The 12,499-nt window shown below is 59.8% G+C and overlaps 5 protein-coding genes across 5 annotated transcripts; 3 read left to right on the forward strand and 2 right to left on the reverse strand.

The window, feature by feature from the left end:
- Positions 1-91: 91 nt before the first annotated feature.
- GGTG_06302 (hypothetical protein) lies at positions 92-2,275 on the reverse strand. Its single transcript, XM_009224119.1, has 4 exons — positions 2,053-2,275; positions 1,231-1,776; positions 626-984; positions 92-519 (listed from the first exon to the last, which is right to left on the reverse strand). The coding sequence occupies exons 2-4, from the start codon at positions 1,370-1,372 to the stop codon at positions 472-474; spliced, it is 549 nt and encodes a 182-aa protein (XP_009222383.1). The 5' UTR covers positions 1,373-1,776; positions 2,053-2,275; the 3' UTR covers positions 92-471.
- A 201-nt stretch (positions 2,276-2,476) lies between these two features.
- Positions 2,477-5,946, forward strand: GGTG_06303 (hypothetical protein). The gene has a single exon (XM_009224120.1). The coding sequence runs from the start codon at positions 2,949-2,951 to the stop codon at positions 4,905-4,907; it is 1,959 nt and encodes a 652-aa protein (XP_009222384.1). The 5' UTR covers positions 2,477-2,948; the 3' UTR covers positions 4,908-5,946.
- GGTG_06304 (hypothetical protein) lies at positions 5,649-6,688 on the reverse strand (the record flags this gene model as incomplete). The annotated part of the gene is made up of 2 exons (XM_009224121.1): positions 6,254-6,688; positions 5,649-5,905 (listed from the first exon to the last, which is right to left on the reverse strand). Exons 1-2 carry the CDS (start codon positions 6,387-6,389, stop codon positions 5,649-5,651), a joined length of 393 nt encoding a protein of 130 aa, XP_009222385.1. The 5' UTR covers positions 6,390-6,688.
- GGTG_06305 (hypothetical protein) lies at positions 6,095-11,057 on the forward strand. The gene has a single exon (XM_009224122.1). It carries the CDS (start codon positions 8,026-8,028, stop codon positions 10,630-10,632), a length of 2,607 nt encoding a protein of 868 aa, XP_009222386.1. The 5' UTR covers positions 6,095-8,025; the 3' UTR covers positions 10,633-11,057.
- A 470-nt stretch (positions 11,058-11,527) lies between these two features.
- On the forward strand, positions 11,528-12,335 carry GGTG_06306 (hypothetical protein; the record flags this gene model as incomplete). The annotated part of the gene is made up of 2 exons (XM_009224123.1): positions 11,528-11,769; positions 11,861-12,335. 2 exons carry the CDS (start codon positions 11,528-11,530, stop codon positions 12,333-12,335), a joined length of 717 nt encoding a protein of 238 aa, XP_009222387.1.
- Positions 12,336-12,499: the final 164 nt, after the last annotated feature.

Below are 12,499 nucleotides of genomic sequence, written 5' to 3' on the forward strand. Positions count from 1 at the left end.
ACGTCAGCGACCCAAAAGACAACATTCTATCGCACTCGCACGTGAATGTCACAACACTAACAACGCGTCTCGGAGGGCGATCACGAAGAGGCTCGGAAAAGGCGAGAGATCCAGTTCAAAGAACCTGATTTGGCTTTTGATATTGGGTTTTGCTCGAGGCTGGCCGAATCCGCGCCGGCCGAGCTCTCATTAAAAATCATACATACAGTCAGTCGCTGCTGTCATTGACTACCTACAGTCTGTTATGGCTTTCGCTAATGCGCAGTCTCGGCCGTTGATTAACCGTCCCGAAATGGCAGTGCTGCGGTCTCCTTACCCTCCATGTAACCAACCCCCCCATCTGTCCACAGGGGTCGCCCAAATAAGCCCAGGGCCGAAACGTGTAGAAAGAAGCACATATTGCCCTCCATGAAGCCGGGAAAAACACTAGCCGGTCGCTGCAGTCGAGAAACCCCCACTAGGTGTCCCGCTCTATTCCTCGGGCGGCCCCGAGAAGAGACCAACCCGCATACGGTGACTCTGAGGTGTTGGATGCAAAGTCAGCAAATAGGGTCATTATGGAAAAGGGTGGTGCGGCCGCAAGCGATCATAGACGGCGCGGGGGCCGGGGGAGGTCGGGGCTTACAAATGGCAGCTTGGGGATGACGACTCCCAAAACCGCAAGAAAGTTTATGGTAAAGTACGTAAGGTCGTAGTGAGTGTAGTGCGTGCTGAGGAGGAAGAGCACGATGGGGACGCTTGTCAGAAACTTCTTGGACGGGGTGTATTGGGCGCCATCATCAATCTGTTCCCACATGTTAAGGTTGTCGTAGGCGCCCGAGTTGAACTCAAACGGAACACCCCTGACGTAGTGGAACATGATGTAGGAACCAAACATGTAGGATATGTTGGTCAGCGTCCATGACGTCTCCTGCGACACACCGGGAATCACATCGTAGAGAATCTTGAGCGCAATGATGAGGACGATATGGATTCCCCACGCTCCTATGGGGCGATTCAGAAGACAGTTAGTTCGAGGTTCACACCACATCGTACTACCCAGCTGCCAACACCCCCACGTCGCGAGCTCCCAGGTACAGAGTCTCGCTAGTGCCGGCCTAGAGTAGGGGATGCAGATGCCATTCCCACGACATGCTTGCCGGGTAGCCATGGCGACCAGCAGAGCCATTGGTCGAGGCAGGAAGTGGCGGCGTGGAGGGAAAGGTCAAGGGCAGGCGGTCGTGATCTCACCCTTTGCATTGACCCAGTTCGCGTTCAGGTTGGGCAGCGACGACTGGTCGCTGAGCTGCTCTTGCGGCTCTTGCGGCTCATGGTAGACCTGGAGGATGCTGCTAGACCTCCGCCGGCGGTTGCTCTTGGCGTCCGAGGCCATTTGGCGAGCCCGGTACGAGACACTTCCTCGGCGGGGAGGATGAGTGCCCTCGTCGTACTGGACGGTGCGCGGGAGGAGAATTTGGGAAGACAGTTTGGCGGTGTTCGGCGACAAGGGTGTCTGGACGTGGATGAGCAGGCCTGGCTACCTCGGAAGACTGGTAGGCAGACGAGCAGCGCCGTTCGTTGCTGGCGTGATGCAAGGGACTGGAGCTGGCTTGTACGGCTGCGCTGGTTACGATATGTGGTCGTTGTTGCGTGAATGTGTGGGTAAGGATGAGATCGCAGGAAGGGCTTGGTTGGTATCGTCAGCAGAGCTGGAGCGAGAGTCGTGGCACAGGCCGAACTTGGTTCTCTCGAGCGTGATCAGGTGGTGATGTAATATCGAGATATTCTACGCAGATGCTGCGATTCCAGGCCAAGCAAATGTTAGTGAGCAGTCTTTGTTGCCGCTTTGCCGTCGTGATGGTGTTTTGAGGGGGGCCGGAGTATGCAAAGCAGAGACCTGGGTATGGGGGAGCTAGGTCTGGTCGTAGAAAGAGGTCGGGGTAGGACGCGTGGATGGCTGCATGCGATCACGCGATGGACTATCAAGCAGTAGGAAGCGAGGACAGGAGACGTGGGCGGACACTAAGGGGGAGGGCATCAAGTCCAAGGGACTAGGTAGCTGGGCGTACTCACCAGGGAGGAATGGATAAATCAAGGACGATGCCAGTGGGAAGCTGGTCAGAGGTGAAGGCGTCTGCGTTGGAGAAAACCATCAATCACGACCCGGTCGTCGACATGGCTTTCGATGCAGACTGACGTTGCTGGACGGTATCTCGGTCGCCTGCTTCTGGCCAAATGTCACCCCCAAATGGATCGTACGCGGTACGCCTGGCTGGCTGGCTGGCTGGCTGGCTGGCTGTGATGGGCCAGGAATACGCTGTACGCGGCCCAAGGGCCGGGCCTGCATTGACCGGAAACACCATTTTTCCGAACGGCTCGACTCCTGGCTGTCCCCACTTCAGAAGATCCACGGCGGTTCTAGCGCCGCCCAATTATATTAAGCGAAAATGTTGGCCCAAGACCCTGTCCGTTCCTACCCGTTCACTCCATTTTAGAGTGAGGCCATTAAAAAAATTGGGAATTGCGCTTGGGATATCCATTTGGTCGCAGAGAAAAGGAGACTGAAACCGGGCTGACGACACAAACATCAAACAGCGACTCCAAAGCCACGGCTTTGATTTCCAACACGAGCCACTCCAACGTCTGCCCTTCTGGATACGAGGCGTGGCCCGCTTTGTGCACTTTGCGCTGCATTCGCTTGCTCTACCCAAGCCAACAGGGTGCCTTTCCCCTCCAGGCACGTGCGAGCGCTTGGCTCGGAGTCGCGTCGCGATTCTCTCATTGCACCAGCTGGACAATGCCCGAGTGGACTGGTTCATAATTCGATTCCACGCCTCATGCGCCTCATTGTCATCTGATCGCAAACCCGCTTCCATTGGAAGAAGCGAGAGATCTATCTCAGGCACACGGGCGCATTGTCGCCAATATCTGCTCAGTTGCTTCTCAGCCAAGCTCCAGCAACCCAGGACATGGCGGAACAGACGCAGGACCCCAGCGCTAGCCTGGTGGCAGACGCCCCAGTTGAGGCTACCAGCGAGGCACAGGAAGATACCCAAAGCCGTACCGGCAACAAACGTTCGCGCGAGGACATTTCTCTTGACGAAGAGGGTGTTGCGACCGGTGTGAGCAACCAGGTTCCTGCCGCCGACGCTCTTCCGCCATTGAAACGGACGAAGCAGCAATCGAAAGGCGAAGAAGGCACACCTGCTTCTGGCTCGCCGCCCTCATTGCGGGACCTTGAGAACCCACAGGAGCCAGCCAAGGAGGATACAGCCCAGGAGCCAGACCGGAAACCAGGATCGGAAATGTGTGTCAAGAAAGGGCAGGACACAGCCCAGTCGGTGCCTGGGCAGAAGCCACAGGAAATTCCCGCCCCCGCGCCGCTCGACTGGAACAGCGGTATCCATAAAGGCATCCGGACGTCATTTGGAAAAACGACCACTGCGCCATCGTTTCTCAAGTCTCGTCAGCGGAGCCTCGTGATCCCGGCGGGGGCTGGGCCTGAACCCCAAACGTCGGACTCGTCACAGAAAACCACTCCCCGTGCTGCAGAGAGCTCTGTAGACTCGGGCGCAAGCGAGAATGACGAGGTGGCAAAACCCATCCCACCCGTCGCCAAGATCAAGGCGAAGAAGGGAAATCAGGTCAAGCTCAAAAACTCTACTTGGATACAACCACCCACCAACTCGCTTGCTATGGGCGGCACGAGAGCCGACTACCTGAACTACTGCCGTATGTTCTGTGCAGCCAACTCGGCCAGCACTAGCTTCGCCTCTGTGAAGCCACATCTGGTCAAGCGCGCCTACAAAGCGTTCCTGGACGAGCCTTCGATTCCCGCCGCGGTGCGGACGCAAGGTAGACGGACCGCGAAGACGGTTGACGGGAATGAGGTGGCGATGATTATTGCTAGAGCCATGGGCTCAGCTCCACAATCCGCCGAGAACGGGACGGCGGTCGAGCAGGCGGCGGGCGACCACTCGCCTACAGCTTCCTCGCAAGTCGCAAATGCAGCGGACTTGACCCCTGCGGTCACTGATCAGGTGCGCCCGCCCAGCGGCATGCCATATCTGTCTCGCGAAGAGGAGCTCCGGCAACTTCGTCGCTATTTCCCTAGCGCATCTGAGACAGACTTTTGCGTTTGGTGCTGTTCCACTGGCCACGGCGCGAATGACTGCCCGCCGCCGAGTTGTATTCATTGCGAGGCCCAGGGCCACACATCCGCTCGCTGCCCGACCAGGATACGTTGCACCAAATGCAGAGGTCTGGGCCATAGCAAGGACGAGTGCCGAGAGAAACTCCGGTTGGCACCTGGGGAGGAGGACGAATGCGCTGTCTGTGGCGCTGCCGACCACCTGGAAAACTCTTGCGAGTCCCTGTGGCGAACTTACTACGCGGACCCCTCAACCGTCCCCAAAGTACGGTCCATTGCAGCATCCTGCTACAGCTGCGGTTCGTCGGAGCACTTTGGTGGCGATTGCGGACAGGGTGACCCCACGGATCGCATATGGACGCTTGCCAATAGGGACATGTACGTTGATCCCGAGAGCGACATGGAACAACTGTCGTGGGTGCCGCCCCCGCCTCCTGATGAGGGCCGGCCCGATTTGGGCGGACGAAGCATTGTACCGCAGACACACATCTACTACCACAGTGATGATGATGAGGAGGAAGGCGAATTTATCCGACCGTCGGTCCGCGAGAGGACCGCGCAGTCTAACGGACAGATCAGGATAAACGCGACGGCCACGCTCAACGGTGATGGGAGCACTCTGCCCAGCAGGCCCCCGCAACCCAGGAAAGGAAACCCGCCACTCCCACCCGGGCCGCCACCGCCGTTGCCACCGCAGAATGGCCGCCAGCGCGCGCCGCTGCGTGGCAGGGGCGGAACCCGAGGAAGGGGAGGGTTCAGCAGAGGCCGCGGGAGGTAAAGGGGTGGCGATATAAAGCATGCCCTGAGTGGTCGACAGCCACTGCTTCCACGACCCGGAATTTAGCCCGAGGTGCGTACAGTTGGCAGGGCTTTTAATGAGTGGTTCTGCCTCTCACATCGAAGGGCGAGGGCTGTGGTTTCGCCATTCCCCATTGGCGAGCGAGGACAGCCAATGTCTGCTAATGGCTCCGACAAAAATGCGGCACACGTAGCAACACCAGTCGCATTGCCTTGGTCCATGCAGCACTCGAGATTACATAAAGACGGTGCCTTTTCCTTTTTCTTTTGCTCTCTTTCACCCGGTCATGTCTTTGCAAGGCGATTCTGGAAGCTACCCAATGGTACAGGGGTGACTGGCCTATTCTCACCACTTACCACCCTGATGCGTTGGCGAACGAGGATCCGTGCAGTCCGAAATTGGACACCTCGACGTGACTGACTTGCAAAGAGTGTGTGAAGGACGTCCCAAGATCATCCTGAGGTCTGTCGTCGCATCCGCTATTTCAGAACCTAGCCAAACCCGTCGAGGACTTTAGTCACCATCTCTCGCGTGCGGTATTCAACATCGCGTGATGGCTGATGATGCCTTCGATGTGCAGCAGCGCCGCCGCCCCGTGTCTGGAGGCCCTCGGATTTTTACGATGGACAGTCGGTATGCTGAGGAATATCAGTCTAGCCGTGCTAGCCCATTTTAGACCGCGCGGGCCGGCTTTGAGGGGGTAGCCTTTATAGCGCAGTGTCACACTGAGTATGACTCTTTTCGGGTGGGATAGATGCTGGGGTCTTGATTTGCCGGTGGCTCGCGCGCCATGGGCACTGGCGAAGGGGATGGCCGCCTGATGTTGCCGAGAAGCGGACTGTAGCAGGGGTCTGGGCTAGCGGCTGGCTTGGAGCGTTGCATGCTAGGCCGGGACTGGAAAATGTTTCGAAACAGATCTGCCGGGACAAATCGCCGAGCGGGCAAGGCCAGGCTGGCGAGGGCGACCAAGACGGGTGCTGGCCGTGCGGCGTCGTGAGAGGGTGGGGTGTGAAGGGTGGGTGGAGCCGGCGATGAGCAACATCAGTCATCGATGCCTGTCTGCTGCCTGGACGCTTTGCACGACGGCGTCCTCCCCTTGCCCGTCGCGCCAGTTCAAAAACCCCGTCGCGCCCACCACCAAGCAACCGTCGCCCGCCAACCCGGACGCGTCAATATGGCAGCTCGATGAGACGCGACTCTTGTTGTTTTCTGCCCGTCGCCACGGTTTCCTGGGCACAGCCGCGCCCTCCCCCCCTCCCTCATCCGAAGCCTTCCCCATTTCCATCCGAAGCCATCGCAGAGCCGGGGCCGGCCGGCTGACGCACCCCACTCATCCGGATTCGTCCTATCCATCGACTTGGACGGCAGACCCGTCGCAGAGCTGTCCGAGCCCTGGGGGCCACGGCATCCAATCTCGTCACGCCCGCCAGAACGGGGCTCCATGCCGTCCACATTGCGCATGCTGTCGAGAGCTGCCTTCACACGTCAACGGCGGACAACGCAGCCTCAGGGTCCTGGATGGGCACCCGTCACTCTGCGGAGTGTAGCAGCTGCAGCCCAAGGCCTAAAAAAAGGAGCCTGAGGAGAAACATGTGTCGGCCCGCCGTTGCTCAGCCAGAACCCAAACCCCCCTTTCGAGATCCCCCCACAGCGGCCCAGCCAGACCAAGCACAGCGCTTGTTTCGCCTCGTTGTCCACGGGCAGAAGATGGAGGGGAGGGGCGCGTCTACGTGTCGATTTCCCGTCAGTTTGGCGTTGGCTGCTGCAAGGGGAAGGCTGCAAGGCCGGACGAATCAGGGACGGGCGAGTGCCCCCCCCCCCAGCGCTGGCCAGCCACGCTGCTGCGCTTATCGATAGCGCTTGCAACCCCACACAGCCCGTCGAAGAGTCAAAACGGGTGGGGTTTCGAGCTGCAAGCTGCAGCTCCTCCTGTTGTCCTTGACCAACCCCCTGCCTTTTTTCCAGTCTTTTGTTCCTTTTTTCCCTCAGGGCCCCCTCGAACAAGGGGGTGTGCAGCACGAGGGGGATCCTCTGCGACCAGTCAGCGAGGCCCCACGGCACGCGGCCCAGACGTCCTGCAGCAGACCTGCATGCGCCCGCCTGAGGCGACCAGGACGGCATGCAGCCGTCGGGCCAGTCAGAGGGCGCGGCGCCGTCGCTGTGGCCCCTTTGCGACGATAGCTCCTCGAGCGACGGACGGTGTCACCCACCACCACCCCTGTGGCTCGACCGGGCTAGCAGGGCATTGGCAGCATATGCATGCGCATCCATCGACCTCTTTGTGAGTCACTCATCCACCACCAGTCAATCTCGACCGACGAGGCCCCGGAGCGACACGGGCATGCGGGGAGGCGCATCGGCAAGACACCAGAGCAGTGTCGCACGAGGCCGACTGGCGCCGCTAGCGGAGTGCGCAAGAGGTGGGTGCAGGGGAGACTCGACGAGGGGGAAAAGGAGAAGGCGCAAAAAAAAAAGTCAATGGACGGGGTGCGACACTTGCTGGTCCCGGATCACCAAATACACACCGCTTGGTATAACTGGCTGCCTCCTTCTGATCCGTTTCGAGCATCCAATCCTCCCAGCCAATTCCCTTGTCCTTGCTCCTCACTCGAACCAGAGACATCCACCCAAGATCCCACTCCCATATCCCGTCTCCAGTCGGGCACGAACCGAGGCGGTCCCTCTATCAAATCAGGACTTGAGATTTGGCGCGCTGATGGGAGTCAAATAACCTCGTCATCGGCCTTCTCACTCCCCTCCGACTCCCCTCTTCCCCCTTCCTCCTCTTTGACTTCATCATCGCCCGGTGCGCACCGACTGTCTGGCCCTTTTTTACCAGTGTATTGTATATGTTTTGTTGCCATTGGTTAATCTTATTCTATCGATCTCATCCATCTGATACCCCTCGCGCTTGTTGAGACATCCATACATCTATCCATACATCTATCCATACATCATACCTGGGTACACACCCATAACGCAACAGAAATACACGGACAAGAAGCCGTGATATAGCAGACACGATCAAGACCGTCTTTCCCCAGACTCACACGCGACCACACATATCAGGAGTGCACCGCTACGATATGTTGCAGTCATGGCCGCTGGACCGATCTCGTTCTACTGCCTCTGGCAGGAGGAGCGCATCCGTGAGACCCTCTTCGAGCTCCTCGCCAATGAGGACATTTGCTCCGTCAGACTCGCCAACTCGGCGTGCTGCAACCTCGTTACCAAGCGCCTCTTCCTACGAACCAACCTGAACTTTGGCGCAAACACCTTCACCAAGGCCTCAAGGATCCAGGCCCTGACCCGGATCGGCCACCACATCCAGCACCTCACCTTTAGCTTTGCTCACTCCGAGTCCACCTTCCTGCCGCCATTGGTACACCCGGAAACGGGCCAGGAGATCAGCTTTCTTTACACACCCTATACCCACATGGTGTCGTCCCTAACGCGGCCCAAGTACGCCAACTCGGAGCTGGGCGACATCCTCACGCAGCAGTACCCCCCGCTGTTCCATGCGGCAACCAATGTGCCGTCCTTCATCAATGCCCTGCGTCACCTGCCCAATATGCGTCACTTGACCATCCGCTGTCCCGGTCAGGACGCCAGGGAGCGCTACCGTCGCGACATTGTCGACTATGCCCTCATCAGTCTGCGCATCTCACTGGAGCGAGCGCCGCTGTTCAAGCTGAACAAGCTGACGCTGGCGAGCGTTCACCCGGCCGCCTTCAACTACCTGCGCCACGTGCCCGGCTTCGGCTGCACGCCGTCGGCCGGCCGCAGGTGGCGTCAGATCCGCAAGCTCTATATCCAGGTCGACGCTTGGGACTTTTACGGGCCCTCGCCAGGACTGGATCACCTCAAGATCATTGACGACTATATCCGTCACCTGGCTCCAACCTTGGAGAAGCTGTCCTTTACCTGGATCGGCCGCAAGGGGCCTTGCCCTATTGCTCTGCATGCGGACCCGCTGTTCGCACCGGCGCGCACTACGAAGAAGCTCTTTAACGAGGTCACTTCACCAATGAGCCCATTGCCACCAGCTCCCACACGCGCACCCATGGTGCTCCCGCGTCTGAAGCGCCTCATGATGCGAAACGCCACCATGAGCGCTCCACAGGTGTCGAGCTTCATTCGTATGCACCAGGCCACGGTGCGCGAGTTTGACTTTGAGAATGTCGTGCTGCTTCACGGTGGAAGCTGGGACGACGCTCTTAGCCCGCTCACCGACCAAAACAGTGACCGTGGCAGCGATCTCTGGTCACGCCATTCCATCGGCAGCCCAGTTGCCGAAAAGCCCGCTCTAGCCAAGGCGCAGAGCTTCCGCGGCGCGCCGCCCTCACCGGCGCCCTCGGGTGAGATTGCGTTGCCATCCCCGTCAGCCGCTGCCGCAGCGGCGTCCAGGGAGCTGCTCGATCTTGATGTCGAGGGGCTAGAGAGCTTCCTCGGACTCTACGGCGACTTTGGTGGCTTGCCGACCCCGCGCTCGTCGCCAGGCCCTCCCCAGTTCATGCTACCCGCGCCTACCACCATAGCTGAGGAGGACGAGGAGTACCAAGAGGTCCAGGTCGGCGCCGAGGAAAGCGACGACGGACTGGGCTCGGATATTGCAGCGGCCAAAGAGGCCAGCTTGTCAATCAGCACCAAGCTGCAGAAGAAACAAGTGCGTCGGCGCAGGAAGCACGCGACGACGCGCGAGGATGACGAAACCGAGGTTGAAGACCAGCGGCGTCATCACCGCCACCACAGGCACAAGGACGACGACAAGGCCCGCGAGCGGACTGGCGACAAGCATGACAAGCACCGGGAACGGGATAGCAGCCGCACGCGCGATGCCAATGGACATTCGTCCCGGCGTCGGCACCGATCCCGCTCATCGCACAACAAGCGCGGTCACCATGTCAGACACAGACATGAGAAGCGCGAGGCCGAGGATAAGAGGAAAAGGCCCGAGACGCCACCCCCGGCCATGCCCGAGGTCGTGCTGGCCGAAGGCGACGACGTCTTTGCACCGTCGCCCCGCGGCAGCCCCGCAGCGGCCTCGTCGTCATCGCCGCGACGCCTGGGCTCGCTGGGCTCGCCCAAGTTCAACATCTCGGCGCCCATCCTGTCCCGTGATCCAATGCCGCCTTTGCTGCTGCTTAGGCCGACCATCTACGACCCAGCACAGCATGGACAGGGACAGCAGGTACGAAGCCCAGTAGACACAACGCCGACCAGGCCGCAGGGCCGGAGGCGCGGGTCTGACGGCAGTCTGGACAATAGCGTCAATGATGACGGGCTGTCGCCGGTGCAGCGCAACCTCGAGCAGGAGGAGGCGCACCGGCTGCTGGCCGAGGACGCGGTGGCGCGCACGTCGGCGCTGCAGAAGGCAAAGGCCGCCGTCATGCAACGCCTCGCGCGCAAGTTGGGTAGTGGTCCCGGCCCTGCAGCTGGCCCTTATCCCGGGGGCGCGGGCATTGCCGTCGGTGGGCCTCTATTCGGCGCGGTCCCGCCCGACCTGGCGCGCCCCGGACCCAACAGCCACAACGGGCCGATGGGTAGTGCCGGCGGGCATAGCCTCGCGGGCGCCCCGTCGGGCATCATGGGGTTCCGCCTGCGGGAGGGCCTCTTTGGTGCAAAGAGCACCGTGTCTGTCGCTCAGAGCCACCAGAGCATCGACAGCAACACGGCCCTGGTGCCGCTGATCTTCAGCCGATAACTAACCCGGATTTTAAGGGGGTTGAATAACTACGTTTGACGATTTTACGAGCTTTACTCTTCTATTCTACGATATCTCGATGCCACGATCCTCATTTGCGTCCACGATCTTTTTATGTTTTTTTCCCCTTTGTTTTCTTCTAGGATGATGCGAAGCATTGCCGGCGCTCTTTGGTGTTCGGGACAGGTCGCGCGGATGGACCCTAGGGCAACAAAAACGCGACGGAGGATTAGTGCATACCATCCGTGTATTCCGGGCTGCTATGCCCGTGCTGTATGAATTAATGACAAATCCCACCAGATCTCTTGATGTTGCTCTGTATTCCATCGGAACAAACCTGGTCCCAGAATTGATTGTGCAAGTCTCCCCCTTGACGCTCCCCTTCCTCACCGTCCCGAACTCAGCCGCAGGACCACCCCCCAAACACTCATCCTGGCTACCGCAGGCCACCACGCCATTTTGGGCCCGCTGATTTCGGCTGGCGCTCAGCGGCTGACTAACAGGGGTGTTTAGCTCGTCCAGCCGCGACAAGGTGCTGGGAAATATCACGATGGCTTGGCGCTAGTCTCTCAGCTCAGGCGTCCTGCCACTCCAGCACCTGCAGCTCGCCGTGACACGGGCTAGGGGGGACCCCGGGCCGTGTTGAGATTTCGTAGGCTCCAGCCTGGTTCATCTCCCGTTTGCCCCTTTGCCGTGCTGGAGATAAATAGCCACGGCCCCTTGGCGGCCGTTTGCGGAAGAGAGGCATTTTTTCTTTTCTTTCATCAACACACTGACATCATTCGTTCTTTACGCATAAGGCCGTCTCTCAGAACGCCAAATAGTCCCGTCCTCCATCTTCATTCTGGTCTCGACAAAATACACAGCGCCCAAGTAACAAGACCCCATAGTCAAAATGGCCCCCCGCAGCATCATCCTTTTCGCCCTGGGCGCCCTCGCCGTCGAGGCCAACATGCTTCTGCCCCGCGCCGGCAAGGACGCGGGCCTGGACGACTCGATCTTCTCCATCTGCAGCACCGAGGTCCCGGCCCAGACCTCGTCGTACGAGGGCTGCTACTCGAGCGCCATGCTCGCCGTCGGCGCCTGCAAGGGCAGCCCGGAAGCGTGCGGCTGCAGCCTGTACACGGCCATTGCCAAGTGAGTTTCTTTATGTACCACACCCCAAGTGGTACCTACTAGAGAAGTGCTAGTTTTGTATGTTTACGTGCTGACCACTCGAGCCGCCTAGGACCTGCATCCCCATCGTCTGCCCCACCGCCCTGGCCTCGTCCCTCCTCTCGGTCGGCTGCGAGGCCCTGATCGGGGCGACGGCCACGGCCACGGGCGGCGGCTCTGCGAAGCCCACGTCGGCGGCAGGGACGGCCAAGACGGGCGGTGGCAACAGCGGTTCGGGCACGGCCAAGACGGGCGGTGGCAACAGCGGTTCGGGCACGGCCAATACGGGATCCGTCAGCCCCGTCTCCCCGACGCCGGCGCCTACGGGCGGGGCCGCGACCACGGGCGGCGGCTCGTCGGGCACTGATACTGGCTCGGGCTCGGGCTCTGGTTCTGGTTCGGGCTCTGGAGGCAGCAGCGCTGGTAGCAACAACAACGGCGGCAGCCCGCAAACCACCTCGTCTAGGGCTTTCGCTGGCGACATGGCGGTGCCCGTGGTTGGTGGTGCTATTGCTGGTCTTGTCGGTGCCCTGGCTGTTCTGCTGTGAAGTGGGAGTCGGTGGTGATGAGAAATGTGGTGGATGATGTGGTTATGTCCAAGTATCTGTATGGTTAATGTAATTAGTTGAGACTCCGTCCTGAGTCCCTAGGCTGGGACTTCAGTCTGCGTCCTCTCAGGGAGACTCGACCCCGAAGAGCCCAAACGAAATAA

Source organism: Gaeumannomyces tritici (genome assembly GCF_000145635.1).
Source record: "Gaeumannomyces tritici R3-111a-1 unplaced genomic scaffold supercont2.3, whole genome shotgun sequence".
Lineage (NCBI taxonomy): Eukaryota > Fungi > Ascomycota > Sordariomycetes > Magnaporthales > Magnaporthaceae > Gaeumannomyces > Gaeumannomyces tritici.

Coding starts and splice junctions, on each gene's coding strand:
- GGTG_06305 (XM_009224122.1), top strand. CDS start 8,026: ATGGCCGCTGGACCGATCTCGTTCTACTGCCTCTGGCAGGAGGAGCGC.
- GGTG_06303 (XM_009224120.1), top strand. CDS start 2,949: ATGGCGGAACAGACGCAGGACCCCAGCGCTAGCCTGGTGGCAGACGCC.
- GGTG_06302 (XM_009224119.1), bottom strand. CDS start 1,372: ATGGCCTCGGACGCCAAGAGCAACCGCCGGCGGAGGTCTAGCAGCATC. Junction 985..1,230: donor GAACTGGGTCAATGCAAAGG/GTGAGATCACGA, acceptor ATCGCCCCATAG/GAGCGTGGGGAATCCATATC. Junction 520..625: donor TCATCCCCAAGCTGCCATTT/GTAAGCCCCGAC, acceptor CCAACACCTCAG/AGTCACCGTATGCGGGTTGG.